Consider the following 27,360-nt stretch of genomic DNA (forward strand, 5'->3'; position numbering starts at 1 on the left):
GGAGAAAGAACTGGAAAGGTACAGGGCGAACTGTAAAGCTGCAGTGTGCACACTGCACAATGACAGACCCGTGGTAATGTGGAATCGGCAAACCTGCATCCTGTGTTTAAAAAAACACGCCAAACTAGTTCCGGAATTCTCCTGAATGTGCTTTCAAAATAAACCTACATAAACATCTACGCTGGGTAAACAAACGCCAGGTAAGGCGTTTTAATTTGTGTGGTGTTTATGAGCATCTTCTCCACCCGAATATCAAGGATATTAAATAAATGCTCAAAAGACTTTTACATTCTTTATCTTCAATAAATATTCATACAGCTATTTACGGGTATCTGTTTTGAACTACAGTATATTGTTAGTTAACTATGTCATTCATTTCTAAACCTGAAATGCAATTATTAATAAATATACGTAAATCAGAATTTGATTTATTTTTTCTTGTTTTCTGAAGAAAAAAACTGAAGGAATGACTTGGGCCGTTATTTTAGGAGAATGATGAAATTAAACTTTTGTGTCCAACACTTTTGATTGAATCAGGTGCAACTTTAATGTTCATACCCTCCATAATGTTACAGTGATTTCCAGTAATAATCAATGTCTTTAAAAAAAATCAAATAAACCTCTCTCTTTTGATTTGACTCCACTGTGGTGACCCCTGATTGAAAGGGACTAAGCCGAAAGTCAAACAACTTGCTAATAGACTTTAATGTTAGTCGTGATGGTGGTATTTTTAGATGGTACGTGTGAGGAAAAACTGTTTAAAACCCACTAATGTCAACAATGACACTTTCATAAACCAGGCTAATATTTAAGTTTGTTGTGAAAGTAATGACCGGATGTGATCGGCATCGCTACACCTAATTATCAGAATTTCAGGCAAGGCGGGGGATTGCGAACAGACCGAAAAGCCTGGAGAACCGCTGCGGACTTAATCGGAACTGTCCATACAAAATTAGAAGGGAACATTTCCTGCACAATCACCCTCCAGGTCCATCAAGAGACGCCATTTGAGTTTTACAAGGTTAGTACGGGTCGTGGAGAGATTTTCTGTCGTCGACGTGAGGCTATTGGTTTGCGTCTGGAGTTACTTTGTTGCTATGCACGCTGTTGCAGGTTGTGTGTTTGTTATGTCGGTGAACCTGCCGTGCTTTGTCCATGCGCGAGCACCCTCGAAATTGTCACGGGAGGTAATGCCCGTAGAATCGCTGGATAGCGGCGTTTTACATTGTAAATCGATGACATGTTAAGCAAACATTCCCCGCGGATAGCGCACGCGCCGAGTTTTTGAGGCGGTTTCCTCGCGGTGTGCTCGGCTGCTTGTGCCCACTCGGGGGTGCTTCTTCCTCGGCTGCCCTTCCCTCGCCGCCGGGCATGTCTACTCGGTGGCCTTTGTTACGAAATCACATGGATTAAACTTCTTTGTGCCGTATTCCTGTTGTGTGTTGTCGGGCTGGAGGCGACCCTGCCCCCCTCCCCAACCTGTGCCCCCCACCATCACCGCCGCCCTCCGATTCAGACATTCTCCTCCTGGCACTCAGCCCCTCCAGAAACCCCAATATAGTTTTTCACCCTCCTCCCGTTTCTTCACACGAAGAAACAATGTTTGCGTCCACTCATAATAACCTGCAGAGTCCGATTGAAATGGAGCTGCAGCAATATAGGAGCACATGTTGGAGTGGATGCTGCTCTGGATGCCACATCTGTTTTGAATGAAGCACAGGGACAAAGGCTGTCCGAGTCCCACAGTAGTTTTTGCTTGCCACAGTGGCTGAGCTGCAGATGTGTGCAGACAAAGGCACAGGTTGTGATCCAACTGTTGATGCAGACCGGACAGTCTAAATCACTTGCTGTTAAAAAGCTTCACGTTGTTTAATGTCTTTTATAGACAGAAAGCCCTTCCCTCCCCATTAAGCGCTCTAGAGACAAAGCTTAATTAATATACAGTAATTTAACGTCAGACAACAACATTCAAACATAACCAAAATGTACGTAGAATATTGAAATGATCGGCCCAATATTTGGATTTTATGGACATCAAAATTTTCCTCTCCCAAGGCGCTCAAGACAGTTTGATCTCATTTACAGGTAAATGCTTCATGTCCATAAAATCCAAACTATTGGTGAAATTGTCCTAATAATTTCAGAGGTCGGAGTGGGCATAAGTAAAACATGTCCACATACATTTTGGTGACGATTGATTGCAGTTTTCTAACACTAAGCGAAGTTAAGCTTCTTTACATTTATGTTAAGAGTTTAAGACATTTACAGTACACATCAAACCATTTAATTTTATTTAACAAATGCTCGCTAGCTTGATGCTATTATACATTGTGAAACGCCAGAGATAGGCTAGTGGAAATCAGCATAGATATTAGGGTAAGTATTAACAATAAAAAAACACTCCCATTTAGCAACAGCAAAACAGCATGCCACAATAGTCACAGGATTATGTCATTTGTACTTTCCTTTTTAATTTCAACTGTACTTTAGCATCGCAGGAAGCAAATCAGCTTAACAATGTCCTTTCCTCCAAATATTAAGACAGCAGGGCTTTTTCTCCCCCCTAGACGGTTGTTAAATCTGAATTATGCCAAGAATCCCTTACGTCTTACATTATTTGTTGACAGTGATTAATTTTCACCCAGACAATTGTTGTGTTTGTTTTTTCCAGGAAGTGCAGAAAAAGACAACATAGGCAGTTTTATGCCTGAAGGGAGATTTCTTTGTCAGTTTGTGTCGGTCTTGGGTTTGCGTTGGGCAGACGGTAGTTCTTGTAGAAGGGATGCACTTGCACAAGATGGTTTTCACTATGACCAAAAAAAATTTCAATTTGGTCTCGCTAAGAATAGTCACTGATTTCAGTTGACAAACGTGCGTACCGCTTTCCTATTATGCAACTCAACCATTTTTTTCCCCCCTTGAATTCCAAATTGTACGACATCTGTGCCGTTCCACTTTCGAGTTGTCACCGTTGTCGGATGTGTGAATGCACTGACAGATGCGAGTGGTATGACGAAGTCAGCTGCTGGCAATCTAAACAGATTAAGCTATCGTCAGTCAACCTAACAGCGTGACATTTGGTTCTCACTATGAAGTTTGATCTGTTGCTGTGTCACTGCTACTGTTCCAGAAGAAAACCCCCTCAGCAATTTCCTTATATCATTTTCTGAAATTGCCCGTTTGTGTGCGGCGACATGATGATCTGCATCTCGTGCAATTCATTCCCCGCATCAGACTGCCAATGTTCCTTGAGAGAGTTCACCGGGGCATGATGATGATGATGTTGCATGCGTGACTACCGAAAGGCAAACACACTTTAAAAGTCTGGCCGTTACATAATACCGTGCGTGTTGCTCATAGTCTTGAAACATGGAAGGCCCAGACGGCTCTCCCCACTGTCGGGTCTATTCTTGGTGTTGAGACGTCAGTCTGAGCTTCAGAGTGTCTGCGCATTTTTCCTCTGCATGAGGTTGGGCCCCCTTTATAGATTCAGCGGCATGTTCTCACGCCTCTCTATAAGCACCTGCTCTTGCTGCCTACACATCAAGGATGTCAGTCCTTAGCGGCTTCTATTTTAGGGTGAAGGGGCCGGGGGTTGAATCTGATTTGAGTGGTGCAGTGACTCACGAGCTGCTGTTCGACTGAAGGAGTGGCCCACTAGTTAATGGGTTAACTGACAAAACTCTCCTCCAGGTTGAACAACAACCGGCCTCTTGTCGCCCGGTCCCCTGACTGATCTGTTCTGAAATTAAGATCTTTTTAAGGGTCACATTGATGCGTGTAATGATGTGAAGTCGCAGCACAACGGGGGACACGTGATGACACGCACACTTTTATTTTTGGGGGATGCCGTCAGTGCAGGAATTTCGCGCTGCAAAGAGTCATTGGAGCTATCGGATTGCATGCGCGCTCTGTCGGCCCAGCGGGAAATGAATCGACCAAGATCAGGAACGTGATAAGTCAAATTAACAAATTAAAATGAACTTTTGTTTTTGAACTTGCTGAATGCTTTCTCAAATGATAAACTGTTGACATGAAGCTGTGTCATCTCCCGCAGTCCAGACGTTCCCCGGCCAGACATGAAGAGCCCTCCGGGTTTGGATCGCTGAGCAGCTGAGGTCGGCGCTATAAAAACGGACAGTCCTGACAGTCATGGCCGATCGAGATGGGCTTCCTCTTGCCCCGGGTCAAGCCTACGTGGAGGTGGAATATGACTATGAGTACAAGGCCAAAGATAAGACGGTCACCATCCGGCAGGGGGAGTGCTACATCCTCGTGAAGAAAACCAACGAGGACTGGTGGCAGGTGAGGAAAGACGAGGGCGCAAAGGCTTTCTACGTGCCGGCTCAGTATGTCAGAGAGGTGCGGCGGGCGCTGATGCCCCCCCAGAAGCCCACCTTGAGGGCCAAACCTACCGTTCTGGATATCTGTATGGCGTCAAATGAGAACCTGAACCGGCCGCAGCCAGAAATGTCCAGCTTTGGGCGACCGTCGCCTTCCTCCACGCCGTCACCTTCCTCAGACCGCGTCACGCCGCCGGCTCCGCCCAAGGATGCTAATCAGAATTTGGGAAGCCCCCATCATTGCAAGGTGGTTGCCGAATTGGTGCTTCTTCACAACAACAACAATCATCATCTTGCCAACAATTCGACCCTCCCGCGGACGCGAGCCGACTCGCCGCCGCTCAGAGAGGAGAACCACCACAGCAGAAGTCCAGACAGTGACAAGACCTCACCGCAATGTGACCTACCAGGAAACGGACTCGGCAAGCTCCGCAACGACTCGGAGTCCGGCGATGAGCTCAGTAGCAGTTCAACAGAACACATGCAGGTAAGACATGAACTCATATGCTAAATGTGCCGGTTCCTCAAACTCTGCTGCGTGCCGTTGTGGGTGATTTAAAGCGCTGATCTGCTCGGGGATGAGTTTTACAGCTTACCGGTTTGTTTACAACTTCGGATCCATTTCGGTTCATTTTTGGTGACGTTAGCTGATTGATTGGCCTTGTATTGGCGGGAGGAGAGGAATGAGGCCGTAGAAACCGCAGGCTCTCCCCACTTAACGATAAAGCAAGAGTGGTCCAGGACTGCCGATTTCAGCCAATTTTTGGGTGGCTTTATCCAGCCAGGGTCAGCTAGTTTGAAGGCTCCAAATGCTGCTTGTGCTCTTTGTTGCCCGGGCGGCAGAAGCCTCCTCCACCGTGGTACGAACAAAGAGAGGCAGGCTTGAATGGAAAGTAGGTCATTTCAGAGGGAGGATCCGTCTGTAGCCCCCAGTCGCCCACTGTGAGGACCACTGTGTGAAAGGGGCCGTGTATGTGTGAATGTCATGAAGTGAAGGAGAGCGAGAATGCACACGCTCGACCACGGGTTAGCCTCAAGATAGTTAGCTAGGTCATTATTGACATCCTTTGAAATGTTCTCTTGGGGTGAGGAAATGGCAGATTTTTTTTGGGGGGGTGGGTTCTGCCAGCCCAACACCAGCCTTTTTGAATTTCACGCCTGTCAAACCACTTGCTAAATCAAACACATTTGCATCATTTGCATTTGCATTTGCATGGACAACTCCTAAGTGTGTTTTTTTTTTCAGCACTGAACAGTGCCGATAAGAGTTGGACAGCTTTAGCCAAAACTGCGATGTGGCTCTGGGCTTTTGTAGTTTCAGAGGCAGGTGGGTCCCGCTCCCCACTTCCTCCCTCCCCTGTTTTGCCTTTCTTTAGTCTCATGTTAGTTTGTCCTTCTTGGCCTGTTGCCAGGGAAGTGAGTGACCCTGCAGGGGATTCCCCCACTCCCCCCCCCCCCCCCCCCCCCACTTTTTTTTTTAAAACTCTGCCTCCGGTCTTTGCTAAGGATATTTTTTGGCACCCACAGAAAAATACTAAATCCTGGAAAATGTCATCTTGAGCATCTTAACTCATTCAGTACCAGCTAATTCTAGACCAAGTCTGAAAAGACGTTTAAAAACGTCTTTGGGAGTGAATGTGTTAACAGGCGCCCTGTCATGTTTTTATTTCTATTTATTTATTTTGATGACACTCGAAGGAGAAGTCAAATCCTGTTGATTTAGCCAGTATGAGCCTTTGAAATCCTGTTGCACGATATCATGACGGAGGTTGTTGATTTTCGGTGGTCATTTTCGCATGTTGAATATTACTCAAGTGTGACTCGCTCATGGTACTTTCTTTCCAAAGTACATGGACATAATGAACAGACACACCGTTTCCTGCGGTCATGCGTGAGAGAGCAAATTGTCTTTTTTTTTTCCACACACAAAGATGTGTCACCATGCAAGTGGAAGATGTGGTGGTCCAAAGTGATTTTTTTTTCTTAAATTTCGTCTGTGGCTATGCCCTGTGGAGCCAGTGGTCAGCCACGCACTCACTCATTCCACAATGTGATTGAAGCGGCGTACGACCTTGAGAGACCAACCCCCATCGCCGCCACAATGCTGCTTCATACAGTCAAGCTCCACCCCCCGCCCCCGCACCCCCACAGCTGGCCTTTCACCCTTGTTGCTTGCGCTCTCAAACTCCCGTCCTCAAGGGCTACTATCCTGCATGTTTTACATGTTTCCCGCCTCCAACACACCTGATTAGGTGAAGGGATGTGTTGGTCTTCTAAAACAAACGGGCCCGGAGCACACCAAGTCTCTTGGGGAAGCTTTTGGATTGACTGTTTAGAAACAAGCTGTTCCTAAACCTACAAAATGCCACCGTGTGTGCATGTGTTGACGGAAACGGTTCCTTTGGCAGGAACCGTTAAATTTTCGAGAGCGGCTTCGCTGCGTACCAAGAAGCGGACATCTTTTGAAGCGAGGTCGAGCAAATGCATACTCTTACATAATGGGCCCGGTTCAAAACGGATACAACCCGTACGTATGTCTTGTCTCTCCATGCCCTGTAATCTCTGTTTAGCCAATAGGCTTTACTCCCATGGCAGCTGAAAAGGAGGCCCGAGCTTGTTTTCCAGTGCATACTTGACATTCTTGTCTTGGTGCCCCCCCCCCCCCCCACACACACACACACAGTGCTGTACAGTGAGGAAAAAGAAAGTCAAGGAAAGGCCGTCCTCTCGTCAAATGTGAGGCACCAGACTGCTCGTAATCTAATCCAATCTGATGCTGAGCTAATAGTGCATCTTCTGTGTTCATGTGATCGCTTTTTTCCGGTCTGCTCCTTCGCTTCCTTACCCTCTCTTTCCTCTCGCTGTCTGGAACCCTCCTCAGTCTCTCTTGTACGATGTCTGCACCGCTTCCTATTTTCAACCTCCCACCGATTTTCTCCCCGAGTCATTGTTTTTGACGCTCTTGTCTGGAGTAATCTCGGTGAAGGGTAGTGCAACAGTCAGGAAACGGACAAACATGCAGTCTCCGCGAGCCTGCTTTTGGACCTTGTGTCCACCTTGTTTGGTTTTTTGTTCTCCAACCGCCCACAATTCTGATCTGTACCTTCTGTATTAGAAGAAGAGGATTAAATCTGCAAGCCCCCGGCGGCTCAGCCTTCAAGACAACCTGCACTGATTTTGGCAAATCATGCTTGGAGAATCCTTTCTGTTTTCGAGGGTTAAGGATTAAAAACTCCTTTCAAAAGATGTATTTTGCAGTTTTGTCATCACGAAACTGGGATCATGACTTTACAATTCTTCAGTTAATGACTCTAAATTAACATTGTTTTGGTGGCATTTTGTATTTTGATGAGTAGGTAATTTTCAGTGCTAACAGTTAGAAAATTTGGGGGTCGGGGGGAATTCCATGGCGCATTAATCACGGCCAAAATTGTCACAGTTATCGGTATATTCACAAGACTTCTAAAAAGGAATGTAAACAAACAACCGCATGTACTTTTTGACCTCCAAAATTGTAAATGGACACACCCAATTACAACTTTCTCACATGTCCAAACCCCACCAAATGTTCTTAAAACTATAAAGATGCATTTTGCAGGCCACATGAAATATTATGTGGTTGACGGCGCACTTGGCCCGTGAGTCGTAAATTTGAGATCCGCCGGCTGCTATGTGCGAGGGACAGATTTGTGCAGTTTAATTTGCAACTACAATGGTGCCAACTCGACTGTCGTGCCAGTTCCAGTGGTGAAGTGGTAATTTCGGTATCGAATGATGGTGAAGCATCGTTCTCTTTCCTCTCACTCCCCGGTGCTCTATGTGGGTCAGTCAATCCCTCTTCTGCCTGTCACCGCGGCTCTTTCTGGGCCTGGCTCACTAATGTCACTTGGTGGACTGGCCAAGCATGTATCCGGAGAAGGTAAGACTACCGGACTGCTGTGCTTTTGACGTCGCACAGCCATTTATCTTTCCTCATCTTCTACCTGCCGCTGTCCTCCTTTGCGATCCGCTTGAAGCAAGCTAGCAAGTGCGTTGTTGTTGTACGTATGTCGACGTAACACGTTTTAGGGAAGGCGGACGCTGGCACACGACCGTGGTGTTCCATGCATTATTTGAGATTCCTTGAGCCAAATTCTAGCTTCCTTTCAACAGAGGTCTGTGTTTAGATATAATTTGGGATGCCCAAGACACCCGCGTGCTCTAAGCTCAGTTACATAACCGAGACGAGATGTTTTCAGAGGCCTTTGAACAGCTGATATAGCCTTTTCCTCCCCAGTGGCCAACTCTTTGGGTGAGTAGACGGGTCAAGCTATTTGTGCACTCAGCCTCTTGCGTTCTCCCTTTGCCTTGTTTGTCTTGCGAAACTGTATATCATGAGACGGGCAAGTAATTTAGCAATGGTGTTTGGGCTATGAAGGTTTTCTCCGCATGGCTGCCTTGCTGGGGGGGGGGGGGGGGGGGGGGTTTGTTTTGTTTTCTGCATACCGAAAGTATGAGGAAAGTCATATAGCCATTGAATATATCCCGATTTGGGGATTGTAAAGGATGAACTTTCTTCCTAATTTATCATTTATCGCGGTCTGTAAGTGGTGCACTTCAATGAGGGCTTCTGTTTTTGCCGAATCTTCTGTCGCTAAACGACGACAATGCTATGGATGAGTCCGCTTTATAGTTTTATAACATAACCGTTATTTCCGCACAAATCCAATTGCAACACGACACAAGCACCGTTGGCATAATTGCGCTCGGTTGGGCTTTCAGCTTCGCTAGGGGGTCTTCCTTTAAAGCCCCGCCTTTTGGGGGATACAAGTACATGTCTCTGCACGTTTCCTCAAAGCTCCCCAAAATGGATCCTGGATTAAAACGGAGATACTGGGAGGCTGATCGTGTCGTCTTGAGTGCACAGAGACACCCCATGCAAGCGGTTAGTCAGAGTCTTAATGATTGACAGAGCAACACTGTCAGTGCCCATTAAGGATGCGAATATGCCAGCGCTAGCAGATTCACTTCACACTTGGAATGCTACAGAACACACAGGTAGTTTATGCCACGGTTGGTTTATTATTTTTCTTCTCCGATAATGACTAAGATTCTGTCCAAGATTCTATCCCAAAAATCTGTATTACAGCCAGAATGGACGGAAGAATTCATTTAACCTCGCTTTAGCACGACACAATACCCTCAGAATTTTGGTCACACAATTGACTTGCCTCCCAATTTGACCTCTCTTGAGGTAACATTGATTTTTTTTTCATCTTTATGGGAATTATATATAATGACCTTTTCAATTGGTGGTGGAAAAGCAAAATCATTGTCTAAGTTTCCGAATTGAATCCCATGTTCTCGATCATTTCCCTACTTCCGCCTGTACGGTTTCGACAGAGCCAAGCATTGTCATCTGCGGATGAAACCACACAGAAAGGTCAAGCCAGATTCACCTAATCATGTAAAATGTGTTAAAGGCTCTTGGTGAGCGCCGCGCACCACCGGCCGTGGGACGGAGAAGCTTAGAGCTCAGTCCGAGCCTGGACAGACCCCCTCCACAAACCCTCCCACCCTTCTCGCACGCATACTACTAGAATGCAATCTTCTTACATATCTGGATTAAGGGGTTGTGTCCAACACATTCCTGCGTTAAACCGCTCTGTAACCCCCCTCGCCCCTTCAACTCATGCCATCATGCGCCATGTTTCAACAATCCTTCCTTTATGTCACGTAGTCTGTTTGTCTCGATGCTAAATATGGTTGGGGGGAAAGTTAGGTTAGCATTTGATGACAGTCTATTTCGCCGCATATATTGCCAATAAATGCATTTCAGGATATTTAAAAGATAAGACAACCCAGGTGGAATATTCAAAGTGAAACTTGTGCTTTTTATGTGATTCAATAGTTCTATTTCATCCCTTCTGACCACCAGAGGGCGCTGCTTCAATGACGGCATGCCCCGGGATTCATAGAACCGTCGTTGCAGACGTAACTTTCATTTTAGGTGAATGTGAAAGTGAGGAAATCGGATTGGTACGACATGCCGAAGCGCTATGGTTCACTGGGAGGTCAAGGCCGTCATCCTGGGAACGGCTTTTCATAACAAAACCTGGAAGTGAAAGTGAGAAATAGTCTGAGACAAATGGAAGGTTCACGACAGTGAAAGTTTTAGTTTTACACTGTAGGCCATGAAGTGTGAGGATGATTAATCTATCAGGCGCTGAAAAAAAAAAAGACGTGGTCATGATGTCAGGGTGGGTGTCGTCTGTTGATGATGCAGTTCATTTTTCTGACTCTCAGCATGTGACTTGCTCTATCGATGACAAGGCAGCCCTCTCTCTGGCATGGACAAAAGCTTTATAGTTATAGCTTACTGAAAGTTTTCTGTGGTTGGCTAAAAAGGAAAAGGACACAGAGGGGAAAGGATTGGCGAGCTGGTGAGCTGACGTCTTTTTTTTTTTTTTACTTGAAGGTAAATCTGTGCTAACCATGATTTTATTGTTGTTCTTTGGTCCCTACGCTGTGCCCAAAGGGGGAGTGGATGAAAATGAGTTGACCGGACCCCCCTGCTGTGTTCTGGGTTTTCGCTCTCTGCCTGTGCCAATTCCATTTCCGCATACTGAAAGAGCTGTGAACATGTCAGCGCAATCGGTACGGGGTCCCTGCTGACAGCCTCTCTCAGCCCAAACGTGCCGGTCCATAAAATAATCCACTCTGTCCACTCAACTCCATGACCGCTAGTTTTCGTTTCTTCGTGGTCAAGCCATACCCGAGGGCCTCTTCCGCACTTCACTAGATTGAGATGACAAAACTAACATTCAACTGTATTTTTTGCAGCAAAAATGACAATTTAGCATCCGGCTAGCAATTTTCGAAAATGCTTGGTTCAGATCTGGGTGAGAGACAGGCTACATCCTGAATTCGCAGCGCAACAACTTGTTTTTTTTTTTTTTTTTAAAATAAATCACCCTATGCAATGACTGAATCTTGTCCCTCAAGCCGACCACTTCTTGAATTTAATGTTTTCAAAGGCTGGATGTGCTTTCATTCAGTGCAACCACAACCTACAGGTTGTCTGTGAGGAAGTTTTCATTTCCTTTGTGAGTGGCTGTCATGTAGTTTTTTTTTTTTAATACGGAAACCTTTCTCAGTTCAAATATATGCTTCCTTTTTTTTCTTTTTTGTTAGTAATCAGGCTCATCCATCCAAAAGTTATCTCATCTATATATATATATATATATATATATATATATATGTGTGTGTGTGTGCGTGTATATGTTTGTTTGTTTATTTGTTTATTGAGCATATATATAGTACACACAATAACAGGTTGACAAAGGTCAAACAAAATTATGAAAGGAAAATTAGAAAGTAAAGAAGAAAACACACATCATCACAGTTGTATGCTCAAAGGAGTAGGAAGAAGTAGATAACACAAACGGTTATATTACTATATTTTATAAGTATATCAAATTTATCTCTCTATTTTCAGTTGTGGGTGCAAATTGAGCGTGTGAACCACAGACGGTATGGCTCCAGGGTCGCGACCTCTAACCTATTTTGGCCTTTTGAGTGAACTTTGAGCATGGCCACCCGTCAAGCAATGCCCTCTTTAAAACAAAATTTTTTTTTTACTTTTCCATATTTCTCCTTCATCTGTTTTGCCCTCTCTCTGTCTCTTCCTCCGCGTTTCCTTCTGTGCAAGGTAGTCAGGTCAGTCTGCTAATGAGTGTTCCCGTTTAAGCGCCGTGGTTCGAAATAGATCTCTTAAGATCCTTTAATCAGCCACTGTCGTCTCTTCTCATCCGTTGGACGACATTCCCACTGCAGATAAGGTGAATAAGCTCCCGCAGCCTCCTTTGCACCTGTTTGGATAGTCTTAGTTGTCGCCAGAATTGACGTTTTCGGACAATGTTTTCCTACGTGAGGAGCCCACACTACATTGTGAGTAGCAAGCTTTCTGTAATGGCTAAGGAGCCGCTGAGTGAATGTGATATACGGCTTAGGCTGCTTGGCTGAGGTAAAAGTAGACCAGAATTCATTTGAGCGCCTGTGTCTTGGATGTAATTGTTACTTGTGCATATAATCATCATCCTTGCTAGTTCATGGGCTTTTGGATTGCTTCTCGACACGATGACGCAACCAGCAGTTCTGAACATTCCCCACACGAATGACGTTCACCTTCTCGACAGCATCTCGCCATTGCGAGGTTTCAAACAAGATGCGCTTTGAGGCAAGTGGCCACTGAGCTTCGAGTGTCGCAGTATCATCGGCAGGTTGCATGACATACACAGAAATGGATGAGATTTTTTTGCAAGTTTGCAAGTCAGCTCTTCAGATAACGATGGAAATTGCTTTTTTTTAATTTATTTATTTTTTTTAAGGGGACAAAAATAACTACTCTGAGGGCAAACGATGGAAACAAATCTTTAGTTTGTAATAGCTTGATGACATCACACTTCCGGGACGCTCGTTAAGATCTCACTTCCGGAAACCGATGACTTTGTCAAATTATTTTTTTCAGGCTTTATTTCATGTATTTTGTTGAATTCCTTTTGTCTTCCAAATGCATCTACTCCAACTGTGTTCAGGAAGCTTGGCTGTGTAAAACAAAAAGTGAAAGTGTCCACTTTGCACGAATATCGCTGTATTTGGTTCATGAGGGCCACTGATTTCTTTTTGTTTCACTCTGTACCAAGAGCCCTTGTGTCCCTCGCTGTCTCTGCACCCGCAGCGCTCCACTCGCTCGTCACGCTTACGTTGTCGAGTGTATATATACGCTGTCACTGATGTCATCATACATCAACCCCCCCCCCCCCCCCCCCCCCCCCCGACACAATGTCCTTGAGCGGATAGTGACTCATCAGCTCCAGAGGGCCGAGACAGCTGCCAATATTTACTGTACAATGTATTAGTTTAATTGACGTCAATCTGCTTGGATCACTCTGCCAACACTCAATCGAACGCTCTTATTGTTTAAAAAGTTAAAACCATGTCAAATAAATAATGATTTTTTAAAGTCATCGTCACGGTTGAGATTTGCCACATGTACTTCACTATATAAAGCTGCACAGAAGAAAGATGGCAACCAGACTAACAATGACAAATGGCAACAATTTACCTAAACAAACGAAAAATGTCTTTTTACCCATACTCCCATGATAATAGTCAAGTAAATGAAAAACGCTGTCTCCAGCATCCCTGCCAGCCATATTAATTGATTAATTGGGTCTGAGCTTTCCCATCAAGACCTCCAGTTTCATCACCCCCCCCACTCCGCATCTAGCCAGCCAATCAGCAAATGGGGAGGGGACTTTGTATAATTGGCTCACACCAATCACGCTGTAGGCTTTAGGTCAGGATTAGTCATGAACTCGAGGCTTAAAATCTCAGCTGCCTACTATGGAGTGCTGCGAAGTCTGAATCCGCTTCACAATTCCTGCAACGGAGGAAACAAAATAATCATTACTGGGGAAAGAGGGAAAAAAAAAACGGGTTGAATTTATTGACCGATTCCCCGCAGTCCACCGAGAACATTTCATCTAATGACTATCCGTAATTATTACGTAGCATTGATCTGCATGGAATACTGTACCAACCCCGATTTCAGCATTCTGCTTTATACTGTACAAAGAGAATCAATTCCTGTCTCTGCCATTTTTATTGTTATTCATAATTGTGTTAGGAACAGATTGCAGTGTAGCGCTTTCATCCTGCCCCCGTGCGCGTCCGCCTTGGCTGTTTTTCTCACTATTTGGAGAACAGAAGGTACTTTGTGACTGTGATGCTTCCATGCGGCTTTAAGAGTATGTTCGAGGAAGGGGGAAGTACCCATCGAGAGGAAAGTCTGCTCGCAGTGACTCATCTGCAGACCGAGACAATCCCCAGAGAGTAAATAGCGTGGCGCGTGCATCTGTTCCGATCGTCGTCCTTTGTACATATTTATCAGCCACGCATTCATTATTTTCCCGTGCTTCTCGGTTGGAAGCTGTATGTGGAACTGTTTCACAAAGAGACAAGAGAGCCTGTCAGTGCCAGACAGACTACCGCAAAGATCACTCGGATAGATTCTGTTGGATGTTTGGACTCCTTGGACCAGAAACGAGAAGGCTCCTTTGCTGCTCACCGATATTTGCCCAGATTTTCGTAAATGCTTCAGGGATGTCACTTCATGCTTTAAAAAGAGGAACGGGACTCAAGAGAGGGGGTGTCAGTCAGAATCTGACTCACTGGCGTTTGATTTTACGCTCTAACTTGAGCCTAGCCCCAAATAGAAGCTGGAAATCTTTGATCCGTTGGGTGCTTCGGAAATAACCGTTGAACATCTTGTCCCAGATAGAAATTGTTTGCTTGATGTACGTCCTGCTCATGCTGCAGAACCGACAGCTTCACTGCAAGAATGTTGTGCTCCCTGACCAACAACAGCATGCCCATATGCACATATCGCATGGCTGCAGGCTCCCCCCGTCCTCAAAATCTGTCCCTGCTTACGTCGCAGGAGGAAAATCCAATCAAATACTGTTGCTCAAACTATCAATTGCTCTTAGGCTTTTACATCAATCTGGTTTGTTTCATTCCGTCTCTACAGAAGGTGTTTTTTTTTTTCTTTGCGTAGTATCCGAGCAACAGCCGGTGTCTGTGTGTTGACTGGCATTTTAATGCTATCAGCTCAGGACTAAAAGGTTAATTGCGCACGTCACAGTCAAGTCGCCAGCCTTGTCAAACGCTCCGATCTGTGAAATTAAATTAGCTGTCGTCTTCCTGCCGAGTCGGACCCAAAAGATGCCGACTCACTTTCCGCATCTTAGACTTCATGCGCCTCGGTCGCGTCCCTCTCCGGTCGCCATATGCTTGATGTCGCCGTATTTGAATATAATTAGCATTTTCTTTCTGTTCAACCCGTTTCGCGCAGCTCAATTTGACACTGCAATTGATGGCTGGTCCACTTCAACAGTCTGTGTGTGTGTGTGTTCCCCATGTGCGCTTTGTTGTGCTCATATGCATGCCAACGTTTCAACAATCTTCTGCCTCAGAGGCAGTTTGGCTTCGCAATATGCCACAAATGCGGTGACGGGCGAGTGGGCGAATGTGGTCTGACTGATGCTCGCGGAGGTGGAAATGTAGGTTAATCCTGTCGTATGGGCCACGAACCATCATCGGCAGCATCATACCTCCTTGAGCAGTGGGAGAGAGCGAAGAGAGGGGGCAGTGGGGCGTTGTCTGAGCGGCGGCCAAGCCGAAAATGATCAACAAGGGATTATGTTGAATTCTACCTTCGATTCAAGATGCACTTGGGGGGGAAAACGGAACATTTAGTTTGCGGAGAAAATATCCAGAAGGTAGCCGGCGAAGAGCTGTGTGGCAAAAGGCGAGGGACGACTTTGGACAAAAGAACAAAAGGGAGCCAAGTAGACTGATGGTTGCGGGGGGCGTGCCCCTTACGTTCCCGTGTCTTTGTTGACTGGATGCCCTCCCTCAGCAATGCACCTCTCGAGCCAGGAGCGCCACTCTTCCTCGAACCAGTCTTCTCTAATTCAATTACACAATCGCATTACGCAACACAGTTAGGGGAAAGATGAACACATGAGCCGAGCTGTGACACCGGTCGTCGCAGAATAACATTTTCATATCCTACTGCGGGGATATTTCCATGAAGGCTCACCGTAGAAACTGGAAGGTCCAACATGAAGCTGAATGATGACCTCTTATTTTTCACAAATTGATCAATCACAATTTCCTATTCAACCGTTGGTCAAACGGCTTGCAAAATGTGAACGCAGGCTCACTTCACTCATCGGCTTCGGCGATACCAAACAATTACCAAGTTAATTGAATACTGTGACATTTCAACGGCTTTACTTATAAGTTGGCGGATTGTCATGGTGCCCCGACTATCATGTTAAAATAAATAACACAATAGAGTGCGTGCTTTTCAGCGCAGTTCCATCGGAAACCGTTCACAGGGATTGACTATTTGTGCTCATTTGGCACCGGGCATGTTTGGAGCCAGCCACTTGTCTCACAATGATTCCGGGGAGATGCGTGTGGTAATTTCAGCAGTCTCTCCACGCTAGCTGGCAATCATCCTGAGCAGAAAGGCAGAATTTTAAATCGCCATCATTCATGCGTGCTCCCTGTGTGTGTGACTACATCTAACACCACAAAGCATGTGAAATGACACACTAAAATCTCACACTCCCTGTCCCCATTTGTCCAATTCGTCATGCATAAATGATTCAGCCGCGATGTGAGCACCTGCCAATCCCCCACTCCCCCATCCCTACTCCCACCCACGCTACCTTTTGATGCTTCATGACACGCCCGCATTCACTGTAGTTGTTCATCCATTCGCGTGTGCTCAACTGTGGCAAACCATCCACTAGCTAACATCGGAAAATGCTCCTCTGCAGAAAAAAAAAAAAAAAAACGTCAATGGCTCAGAAAAATGCTGCATCGAGGCCACTGAATGGAGTTTGGGCAAAATGCTGCACAAGCACCACGTGTCCCAAAGAGTGCAGGGTGATGCAGCAGAGCGGTTCGCCATGTGTGCATATATAGAAGCCCCTCCCCCCCTCCCTCACACCGCTTCAGCAGGGCCACAGCCTTCGGATGGAGACCCCCACCATTCAGCTCGTGTGAGTCACCAAGCGGACATGCGCTAGTACTGCAAACACCATCTCCACTGCCCTTACCTTGACCCGCTCCTGCTTACGCGTTATTTATGGTTTAATTTACAACACCGCCTGAGGCATAAGTCGTTTGCGTTGACAATACAAGCGCGGTGGGACACGAGGCTGCGGAGGAAAGGCAAAAGGAAAACATTATTACTTTGTCCCAACATGCCAATAACTTGCGGAAACCATATTAGCAAGAAGCATGTACACACAAGGGCTCCATTTGCTGGCCAATTGTCAGCGGATACCTTCCAGACATGCTACCGCCGAGATGAAGACTCTTTTGTATTCAATAACACGCACGCTTCTCTGCTCACCGCTGCCCTGAGCCTGACTCCATCCGTGCCTCATTTACTCTTCCCTTCCCCCATGTGTCCTTTCCGCATTCACTTACCTGTCAGAGACCTGCGGTGTCCATCAGCTACTTGCAGCCCCATTTGCAGCATCTATTTGCCTCAAACAAATGTGCTCATAAAGATACAGTTTGAGTATTTGCTTATTGTCCTTTATTTGTTGAAACTCCTTTTTATTTTATTTTATTTTTTTTTTTGATATTGCTATACTCAGGCCATCTGGTGGCTGCCTGGTGCCAAGAGCTGTTGGAATGACTTGAGGAGCTTCCTTTTGTACTTTTCTGACATCTTTTGTCGTCTATAGGCAATTTCAGAACTGTTAGCATCATGCCAATTATTATTCACCAATCGATTCTTTGCTATCTGTAGCAGGGCTCTCTGTCCCCATGCCTCCAAAATAACAAAGCTGAGTACTAAGAAGAGCTGGTACAGCGTTTGCCTTGTTTGTGAATGAATAATGTGACAGTCGGCTCATTATTTTTGTTGACATTGTTGTCAATTTGATGGGATCATTTGTCTGCGATGTGCCGAACCACAGTATAAATGCAAGTGTCTCATTTAACATCAGACTCTGGCCCAGGGGAGTTAGCATTGAAGTGACTCAATTTACCACAACCTCATTTTTGGCCATAAACTAGTCCGGAGTGAATCAGCGGCATTTCTAAGAGTTAATCAAAGCTATTGATTGTCTGAAATCATCCCGTTGTGCTACCTCTTATCGATGCATGGAGAGTAAACGTTGAACCGCCCACTCAAGCTACCAAATATGGTTCTTCACCCCAAGATGGCTGCCTAATCTTGCAAAAAAAAAAAAAAAAAAAAGGATCTTTATTTCAGCACCATTTCCTGTTGTGCCACTGCAGTGTGCACTTGAGAGATAAAGCCCACTGCTCTTTGCGCTTTTCACTCCCTTCATTTTCTGTCTGGCTCGTGTGCGTTTGAGAGAGGTGAAGGGCAAGGGTCAATGTGCTTCCGGTTCCCACTTGGCAGCCAGCCCGCATCACCATGCGCCGTGCATTCAAAGGTTACAGGAGGGCCGGTGAGGAGGATGATGACGTATTTGTGAGCATCTCTGGATACAAGGTGATCTGCAAAAGAATTCTATGAGCGTGCTTTTTTTTTTTTAGTTGAATTCCAGGGAGCCTTAAAATGCTGTAATGCTAAAGGCCACAAACCAGTCGAAAGTGAATCATGGGCACCTCTGCGATTTGGTAAAGCTTTTCCCGTAGTAGTAATATCTTCTCTTTTAATGAACTCTTTGACTGTTTGCTTATTGCCCGCTCGGTATTTGGACTACGGTACATCCAGTGCTTGCAACCGTCCGTCTCCAACCCCCCACCCAAGATAATTTTCACAAGCGTTCCGAAGAGCTTTGATCATGATGAGATGAGCTGTAGCCATGGAGACGATGCTTTCTCGTTTTTGTCAAGTGACTTTCGGATGTTGCCAGGGCACTTTCATCCTGAGAAATGAAACAAAAAATGTTTTTGGGGTTTGAAGCATTAATATTCCATTAAATTGGATATGTCACTCATTTAAAATACTGCCCTTTAATGTGTACGATAGATCTAATCTTATACCCTCATGTCCTGGCTTCTTTTTTGTTTCCTTCTACAGACCACATCGCCAACGGGTCAAGGCAGGTCAGACTCGCCGGTCTACACCAACCTCCAGGAGCTTAAGATCTCTCAGTCCAGCCTGCCGCCTGTGCCCTCCGGTTCACCTCTGCACATCCACGGCGACTGGGAGACGCACAAAGACCTGAGTGGCAGGCATTTCTACTATAACCGGGCTACGGGGGAGCGCACTTGGAAACCACCACGCACCCGGGACGCCAGCGGCAGCACCGGCAGCTTCCGAGGAGAAGGTCACCAAGGCACAGCAGAGAGCGAGGTAAGCCAGGACAAAGACAAAAAAAAAAACTTGGTTGGTTTTCTTTTGAGGCGTGATGTTCTATGCTGGTTCTGTGACACATTCAAATCCAGGGAATTTCTTTGAGAGGAATTATAGGAATTCAGTCAAGTCCAGTTGTTAAAACGGTTCTGAATGATGTACAGGGTTGGCAGGCCGAAAAACTAAAACAACACTAAAAATGTCATTTTTGGTTATTATAAGCACAAACGAAGCTGACAGTGTTCAGTTTTGAATTCTTGACAGTCGGACAGCACCACCATGTGGTATTTGGCTACATTGCATTATTTAATAGGGGTTGATGAGATTAAAATGCAAGATGGGCTCCATCATTCAGTCCCAATGTCTCTTGTTCACATCCAAATTATGACTGACCGATTTTATTTTTACTTATCTGATTGTTTGGATAACTATCCAGGAACGAAATGATAATGATTTGCTTCCTATTCTTTAAAGTCTCTATTCATTTTCAGGTTTGCATAATACCGACGAGATGGTTTTGGTACCAAACTGGGCTGGAGTTTCAGACAAGCCGTTATGTCACACTTCTTACAGCAGATATAAAATGATGTCGTTTTCTGTTCTCTTATTACTATTAAGATTATTTTTTATTTTTTGAATAGCTGCTTTCGTCTGAAGAAAACGGTCACAGCACCCATTCCAGCCAGTCTGACAGCCAGTATGGGTCGCCCCCCAGAGGCTGGTCTGAGGAACTGGATGAGCATGGGCACACCCTTTACGTCTCTGAATACACACAAGAAAAGGTGCGACGTCATTTTAAATTCTCTTGATTTTATACCATTTCTTTGAGCTGCTCTCCTATTGTCCAAAACTCATGCATGGGGAACATTTAACTTTCCGTTTTTTTATTTTTTTATTTTTTATTTTTTAAAGCTTTCACTAAATGCAGACTCTCTTTGCAGTGGATCAAACATGTTGATGAGCAAGGCCGACCCTACTACTACAACACTGACGGATCCAGGTCTGAATGGGAATTACCCAAGGTAGTATTACTTCATTATTTTCCAAATGTTTTTTCTTTCTTTTTTTTCTTTTTTTTTTTTTTTACTGCACACCACACTCCTGAAAGTCTTCTCAAATGACCTCACCTCCAATCGAGCTCGCACCTTTTGGCGTGCCGCCCGAGTCCTGCTGATGTAAGCGTCTGGCTGGCTCACAGGACCCACTTTTGTAATTGAACGCCTCCTGCAGGCCGATTTATGGCTCCTGCTAGGACTAATCAAGAGGTCTTAGGATCATAATAATAATAATAATACATTTTATTTATAAGCGCCTTTCAAGACACCCAAGAACACTTTACAATAACAAAAAACAGGTGGGGGACAGGAGCAGAAAGCAAAAGCATCCGCCTTCGTCGAGAGCCAAGCAAGAAGGATCAAATCAGAACGGGCCGCCGAAATCTTGCGGTGCAGATGCTGACGGGGGCGCTCGGTGGAGTTGCAACTTTCTATGGTTTGATCTTCTCTCCACACAGTATAACATCTCCCCTCAGTCTGGTGAGGTCCCCAAGAGTCGCAGCCTTGAGAGGAAGCAGCCGGACCCCATCATCCTCACCAAGTGGAGGCACAGCACTTATGTCCTTGATCTCAACGACAAGGTAGGGGCTCCGCGGCTTCCTATGAGGTGGAGTCAAGTGAGTAAAATATCTTGGAAAAGAATGCAAAGTGTCGGCACACACTCTTCCGTGTGGATCCAAGTCCAAATGTGCTCTTCCTCTTTATTATGTAACTGCAACCCGATGTTCTCTGATTCGACTCCAGGTTTCTGATCCATTTCCTTCACCCCACTAACCCACTGACTGAACTGACTCCTGTAGTTGCCTGATAGTCCTTAGAAAAATCTTCACGCCGTGCCTCTTGTTGTTAGGAGTGTGCTACGGCGCCCAAGCAGAGCTCTCCCGACTCTGACTCCTGCCCATCATCTCCTAAGCACCCCTCAACTGTTAGTATCCCAGCTTGCATTGCATAGCACTCACCGCCATCTCACTCGCATCCATCATGAACGTCTTTCTTTTCATTCTCTCTCGCTGTATCATTCACGTCTTTATCATCTTCTGCATGTCACCGTGTCTCGCTAACCGCAATTACAATGTCATGGTTTTCTTACGATATCTCCAGTGGAAGCTTCCATTTTGAATTGCTTTGAATTTTTTTTTTTTTTTTGGCATGAAATTGGCACTCAACGTCCTGAGCTGGCAGGTGAAATTTTCAGTATGCAACTAAAATGGATGATCGGACGACAGCTCTGTATTGTCGATTATCCATCTCATAACTTTAGGTTCCACTTTATGACCAGCAAAAACCCGGCTGTTCAAGCCATGTGATACTTTGATGTATCAAGGCATCACAACCAACGCCGCCGCGTTCATTTCAAGCGTCACTCTTCTGATTGTGATTTGCTTATCTCGTCCTCCTTAGCCGTCAGAGAAGTGCGGGGTCCTAAATGTCACCAAAATCACGGAGAATGGAAAAAAAGTCAGGTAGGGAGCTATGAAGCGCTGGCCTCGAGGACTTTGCTGTTGATCGTCTCCATAATGTTTTTTTTTTTTTGTCATGGTTTTGGACACACAGGAAGAACTGGGCATCCTCGTGGACGGTGTTACAGGGTTCCTCGCTCCTCTTTGCAAAGGGTCAAGGAGGAAGCACTAGCTGGGTGCGTATTCATGGGCCCGCTTTTGGCCGAGCTCGCTCTTCCTGGACGTCATCGCCGCCGCCCGTGAAAAAAAAATATTGTCATCCTCTGTTCATTGCTTTTTCCTCTCCTCCTTCCTGAAGTCTTTTTACCGAAACGGCTCCATCCCCGAGTTGCTCCTCACTCTTCTTAGCAACTTGAAGCCATCAGTCAAGCCCCGCCCCGCTGTCTCCTATGTAAACTACAGCCCCGCAAAGGCTGCTGCTGCTGCTGCACGTCTTTTTTTTTTTTTTTCCGTCGCCGCTACTTTGGCCCTAACTGACGGACTTGTGTGTGTTTCACTGTGTGCTGCTAATGGTTCAGGTTGAATTATTAACCGCATCGCTCAAAAATCTGGCACTCTTAACTCAGAAACGCTCCTGATGGGACTTTTGAGCATTTTCAATGAAGTACTAACCAGGGCTGAACACTTTTGAAAAAGAACGTAATTGCAGTTTCTCCCCCAGACTTGAATTTATATTAACCTGACTCCACAGGAGGACTTTCTATTGAAATGTCTTATGTCTAGTATTATCCCCGTTGCTGAAATCCTGGTGTTACGTCAAATTCATAGTCAAATTTGTTAAATTCCTTGTCATTCATCTGATAGTTTACGATCTAATATGAAACGCAGGTGACGCCAATGTCGTAAATGTGCCGAAAGTCATTGCGGCGGCCATTTGCTTGGATCGGAGTAACTTGCCATCGTAACATGACTAACAGTGATTTGCCCACAAAAAAAAAACAAACAAACAAAAACAATCCAAGGAATTAACACCACTTTAATCTAGGATCTTAACCATTTTGTATTTGGATCCTATTTGCCATTTAACTGCTTGTGTTGATCTTAGACCAGTTTAACCTCACCCCCCACCCCCCTGCGACATTCTCGCTTATGCTGCGTCACTGCATTTCAGAAGTTTGGCAGCAACCAGTCGAAGCCCGAGTTTACCGTTGACTTGCGCGGGGGTTCCGTGGAATGGGCTTCCAAGGACAAGTCCAGCAAGAAGCATGTCATTGAGGTATCGAACATAGAGACGGTCTGGCCCAAAATATATACCGTACACGAATGGCACTTTCAGGTGAAATTTTAAACTTAAAATGCACGATAAACTTGAACCGGTACATTTAATGTGACCCTCCAGCTATTCAACTATTCACGACGTGTTGGAGCAGAGTGACAAAATTCACAAGTCAAAGTTATTGTGCATTTTATGCTAAAGTTTCACCTAAAAGCCAAATATCTCCTAACGTTTCGTGAATAGTGCTCCTCTGACGTCCAACCTTTGGATTCCTTAGCTGAAGACTCGTCAGGGGACAGAACTGCTGATCCAGTCTGAGATTGACAGCGTCATTAATGACTGGTACCGGGCCCTGACCGAGACCATTAACACATACGTAAGTTGACTTAGTCATACTGGCATGTGTGTGTCACCAGCCTAACTTCATCGAACAGAAAAAAAAAATGGCTCATGTCCAGGCGTGGGAGTCGGATGAGGCCATCGAAGAGGATATGCCGGACTCTCCGGGAGCTGAGAAACAGGACAAAGAGAAAGATCAGCGAGAGTCGAAGAAGAACAGAGGTGAGGCCAGTCGCTCACATCCTTCCGTTAACCGAACCACTTATTCTCACCTTGCTTCCGTTGTTTTATACTCTTTTTTTTTTTTTTTTTTTGCTGCTTTTAGTTGTGATGAAGACCTCCGTCAGTATGGACTCATCAGACCAGAAAAAAACCCGGCTGAAGCTCAAGAAGTTCTTGACGCGTCGACCCACCTATCAGGCAGTACGAGACAAAGGCTACATCAAAGGTAGCCCGAGCACCGGAGCGCTGCGGTTTGAACGACGCATTCCACTAGACGCGACGGAGGAGTTGAGTTTAACGTCATTTTTCCTGTTCACTCTTCAGATCAAGTTTTTGGCTGCAGTCTGAGCAACCTGTGCCAGCGGGAGAACACGTCCGTGCCCAAATTTGTGAAAATGTGTATCGACCACGTGGAGAACACGGGTAGGAGTCAGCTCACCACCCGCTCTATGTCAATTGAAATAATGTACATTCCTGACAGGTTACATCGGAATCCATTATTTATCTAATATCGTGACACAAACTTCAAGGATTGAACATGGGCCAAGAGAAATGCTCCCAATGGAGTTCGAATAGATTCCATCAATCACGTCTTTGTCATCATCTTTGACCTTTAGGTCTCAGTATCGATGGCTTGTATCGAGTGAGCGGGAACCTGGCAGTGATACAGAAGCTCCGCTTTGCCGTGAACCATGGTAGGACACGCTCGCTCCAAAATCGACACTCACCTGTACACTTTTTTGGTGCACCTACACATGATTGGTCTTTTTCTTGACAATTACTTTATATCATTTTTTGTTTCAGATTTAATATACCTACATTGTTTGGGCATCGACAAACTAGTGTTCAGTTAGTGTAGTTCTAATCAGTGACCACCAAATAGTGCAATTGTTTCACACCCAGCTTGTTTGCTCAATCTCAATTCATTTTGGTGTAGAATCATTTAAAATTCTATATAATAATAAATAAATTATATACGTCCGCGAGAGCCCCCACCCTGCATGTTGTGGATGACGCTCTCCTTCAACACACCTGATTCCGATACCTTACCTCTATTTTCTTCCCCTGCATCAGACGAGAAGGTGGAACTGGATGACAGCAAATGGGAGGACATCCACGTCACGACAGGAGCACTCAAGATGTTCTTCCGGGAACTTCCAGAGCCTCTATTTACTTACGGATCCTTCAATGACTTTGTTAATGCAATTAGTGAGTAACTTGGACGACTGACCTCACCGTTTGAGTCCACTCGAAATGATTGATTTCTCCATTGTGGCCACGAGGTGGCGCCGTACGCATGTGAAGTCCCTGAATGGCTGCCCGTCTTTTTGCTACAGAATGTTCTGACTACAAGCAGAGAGTCAATTCAATCAAAGACTTGATCAAGAAGTTGCCAAAACCTAACCACGACACAATGCAAGTCCTCTTCAAACACCTGCGCAGGTAAGATGTTTTCATTCGTCCTAAATGAAATGAATTGGTGTGAAACCAATTCATGGGCTCATTCTGATAAATTAAGACACGGTGTCCTTTTGTAGTAGCTTTTGCTACTTGCAAAACAACTGCTGCCCGCAGTGCAGGATACAGCTTTGGTTTTTCATCGTCTGAAATGTACACGTGAGTCGCGAGGCTCCGTATCCTCCATTCGAGTCTCTTGGGCAGGCCTGCGAAAACTTTTGGTCATGTGACTGCCTGACATTGATTGATTGGTGAATGGAGTCAGATGTCACAAGGAAGTCTTGTTGATGAGACAAAGCCAAATTAAATAAATGTTGAGAGCGGAATCTTGATACATATAATGAAATAAAAGTATTGCTTCTTCTTTAGCTAAATACTCAAGTTTAAAAATAATAATAATAATGCATGTTTATAATATAATCCTCTTTTATATTGCAGTGGCAGCTTCCTCTCGAATTTAGAGCACAATTGAACTTACTCGCATCATTTATTGTTCGACTGAAGCAAATCGGAACCTGACAAGGGGGGGGGGGGAGAACAATACTGATGAAATCAGAACGTCATGAGTTAGTCCGAAGTACGTCTCAAGTTAACAGTAGGTTATCTGATTACCCTCTTAAACTGCAGCGTGAATTTGAAAGAGGTTACGCATAAACAGTCCCCCCCCCCCCCCCCCCCGCCTTACCCACCAGCAGCGGCATCCTATGTTCTCAGTGACATTTGCCGAGCTTTCCCATTTGCATTTATATGGCACTGCATTTGCTGTAATTTAGTACCGACGAAGTGGCGAAATTTACAGCGTGACATTCAGTGTATGGAGGACTGCGTTATATCAAGCGGGCGGATTTGATCTTATTTTCTCTCCTCCATAAATATGTTATTGTTTTGTGCATCTGCACGGAAAGGATGTAGCTTCTATTTAAAAAACGCTATTATTGCTCTACTCTCGCCCGGAGCGTCAGCGGTGTTCCGAGGCTTGTCTTGGCGCTCCATCTTGAGCCTCGCTGATGCGTTTTGAGACTGTAGGAGTGCTTGTAATCTTGTTTTTGTAGATGAAGCCCCCGAAGCTGTGAATCGGTAGGTAAACGAAACCCTGACCGGTCTCCCCCCCGCTCCCCCTCCCCCTTCCCGCGCAGGGTGATCGACCACGGCGAAGCCAACCGCATGACCACCCAGAGCGTGGCCATCGTTTTCGGCCCCACGCTGCTCCGGCCCGAAACGGAGACGGGCAACATAGCGGTCCATATGGTCTACCAGAACCAGATAGTTGAGCTCATACTGCTGGAGTTCGAAAGCATCTTTGGCAGGTAGACGCAAAGGGGCTACAGACTTTTTGCCTCTTCTTCCTTTTTTTTTTTTTCCTCTGTTTTTGTTTTTGACTGAACTCTGTGTTGCCGCGGACCTGGCAACTGCGAAGGCCAACTCCTCCGTTTACACATGCATGACAAGGCATTGCACTTACCAGTTCTGGAGATGAGTTTCAAGGGGCAACAGGCCCCCCCTCCACCTTTCCAGCTGCCGTTCCTTTGCAGACGGGCGGCAACCTTTCAGTTGACCTCTCGTGATTTGGTGAATTTGAGTCTTCGGGGTTGGGGTTATTATATATATTTTTTTTGGGGGGGGTGCCGCAGTCACTGAATCCTATAAAACCTCCTTGTGTTGGGGAGCGTTCAGGGATGCTGCTCCGGTGACGTTAAAGGCAGACGCAAACCTCATGATGTTGCCTGAAATGTGTTGGTCTTCTGTGTTGTGGCGCTTCGTCTGTGACGCCAGTTATGCCATAATCAGTGTTGTGTTAATGGGCCGATGTTTTCTTTTGTTGTCGTTAGTGTCGTTTCTGTTTTTATTTTGTCTCAATTTTTTTTTTTTTTTTTTTGCACTTGGATGAACTGGAGCAGTGTTTCACATTGTGCCCCCACTTCCCCCACCCGGTACCCCTCACCCTTTAAGTGTTAACCCGATGGAGGGATAAAAACAGTGTTTGTTGTTGGGAGTGAATTAAAACCTGCACAGAAGCATCTTTCGTCTTGCCACTTTGTACAGCGATGTGTCGTGTCTTGGTGTGTGCTTCAGTGAAGTCCGCGCAGTCTGTTCTCCTTTACAAAGTAAAATGTTGGTTCGTCCTGTGGCAGGATGCATCTCCGAGGTCCCGCGCTCGCTTTCGAGCCGCGGTGCAACGTTGCGTTGTGCGGTGATGAAGCTCCGCTAAGCTAATGATGAGGTATTCCGACAGCGGGGACGATACAAGGAGCGTTTTATGGTCTGACGTATGGCCTGTGAGGTGAAAGCCTTTCAAGCCATTTCGGAGTTCATTGACTCTGACAGAAGCTAGTTGTTACCAAGTGTTCCAGTGACTTGGCTT

The 27,360-nt window shown here is 45.5% G+C and overlaps 1 protein-coding gene across 7 annotated transcripts; it reads left to right on the forward strand.

Moving 5' to 3' along the window:
* The first annotated feature begins 876 nt into the window (after positions 1 to 876).
* Positions 877 to 27,013, forward strand: arhgap12b (Rho GTPase activating protein 12b). Of its 7 annotated transcripts, none has more exons than XM_052054178.1 (19): positions 877 to 1,021; positions 4,058 to 4,830; positions 18,973 to 19,248; positions 19,890 to 20,030; positions 20,190 to 20,270; positions 20,762 to 20,884; positions 21,154 to 21,228; positions 21,705 to 21,766; positions 21,858 to 21,939; positions 22,062 to 22,154; positions 22,875 to 22,979; positions 23,257 to 23,355; positions 23,438 to 23,540; positions 23,644 to 23,766; positions 23,865 to 23,963; positions 24,158 to 24,235; positions 24,615 to 24,749; positions 24,878 to 24,983; positions 26,135 to 27,013. In XM_052054178.1, exons 2-19 carry the CDS (start codon positions 4,153 to 4,155, stop codon positions 26,307 to 26,309), a joined length of 2,634 nt encoding a protein of 877 aa, XP_051910138.1. In that variant the 5' UTR covers positions 877 to 1,021; positions 4,058 to 4,152; the 3' UTR covers positions 26,310 to 27,013. The 7 variants fall into 7 exon arrangements, with proteins under 7 accessions (XP_051910138.1, XP_051910139.1, XP_051910141.1 ...); XM_052054179.1 differs by having other exon boundaries at positions 22,878 to 22,979; XM_052054181.1 differs by lacking the exon at positions 22,062 to 22,154.
* Positions 27,014 to 27,360: the final 347 nt, after the last annotated feature.

This window comes from Hippocampus zosterae, chromosome 20 (genome assembly GCF_025434085.1).
Source record: "Hippocampus zosterae strain Florida chromosome 20, ASM2543408v3, whole genome shotgun sequence".
NCBI classification, from domain to species: Eukaryota; Metazoa; Chordata; class Actinopteri; order Syngnathiformes; family Syngnathidae; genus Hippocampus; species Hippocampus zosterae.

What these genes read in the sequence shown, in the direction of transcription:
- arhgap12b (XM_052054178.1), top strand. Translation starts at nt 4,153, where the DNA reads ATGGCCGATCGAGATGGGCTTCCTCTTGCCCCGGGTCAAGCCTACGTG. An exon ending in GTTCAACAGAACACATGCAG is followed by an intron (nt 4,831 to 18,972) that starts GTAAGACATGAA and finishes TTCCTTCTACAG; the next exon opens with ACCACATCGCCAACGGGTCA. An exon ending in CGACCACGTGGAGAACACGG is followed by an intron (nt 23,964 to 24,157) that starts GTAGGAGTCAGC and finishes TTTGACCTTTAG; the next exon opens with GTCTCAGTATCGATGGCTTG.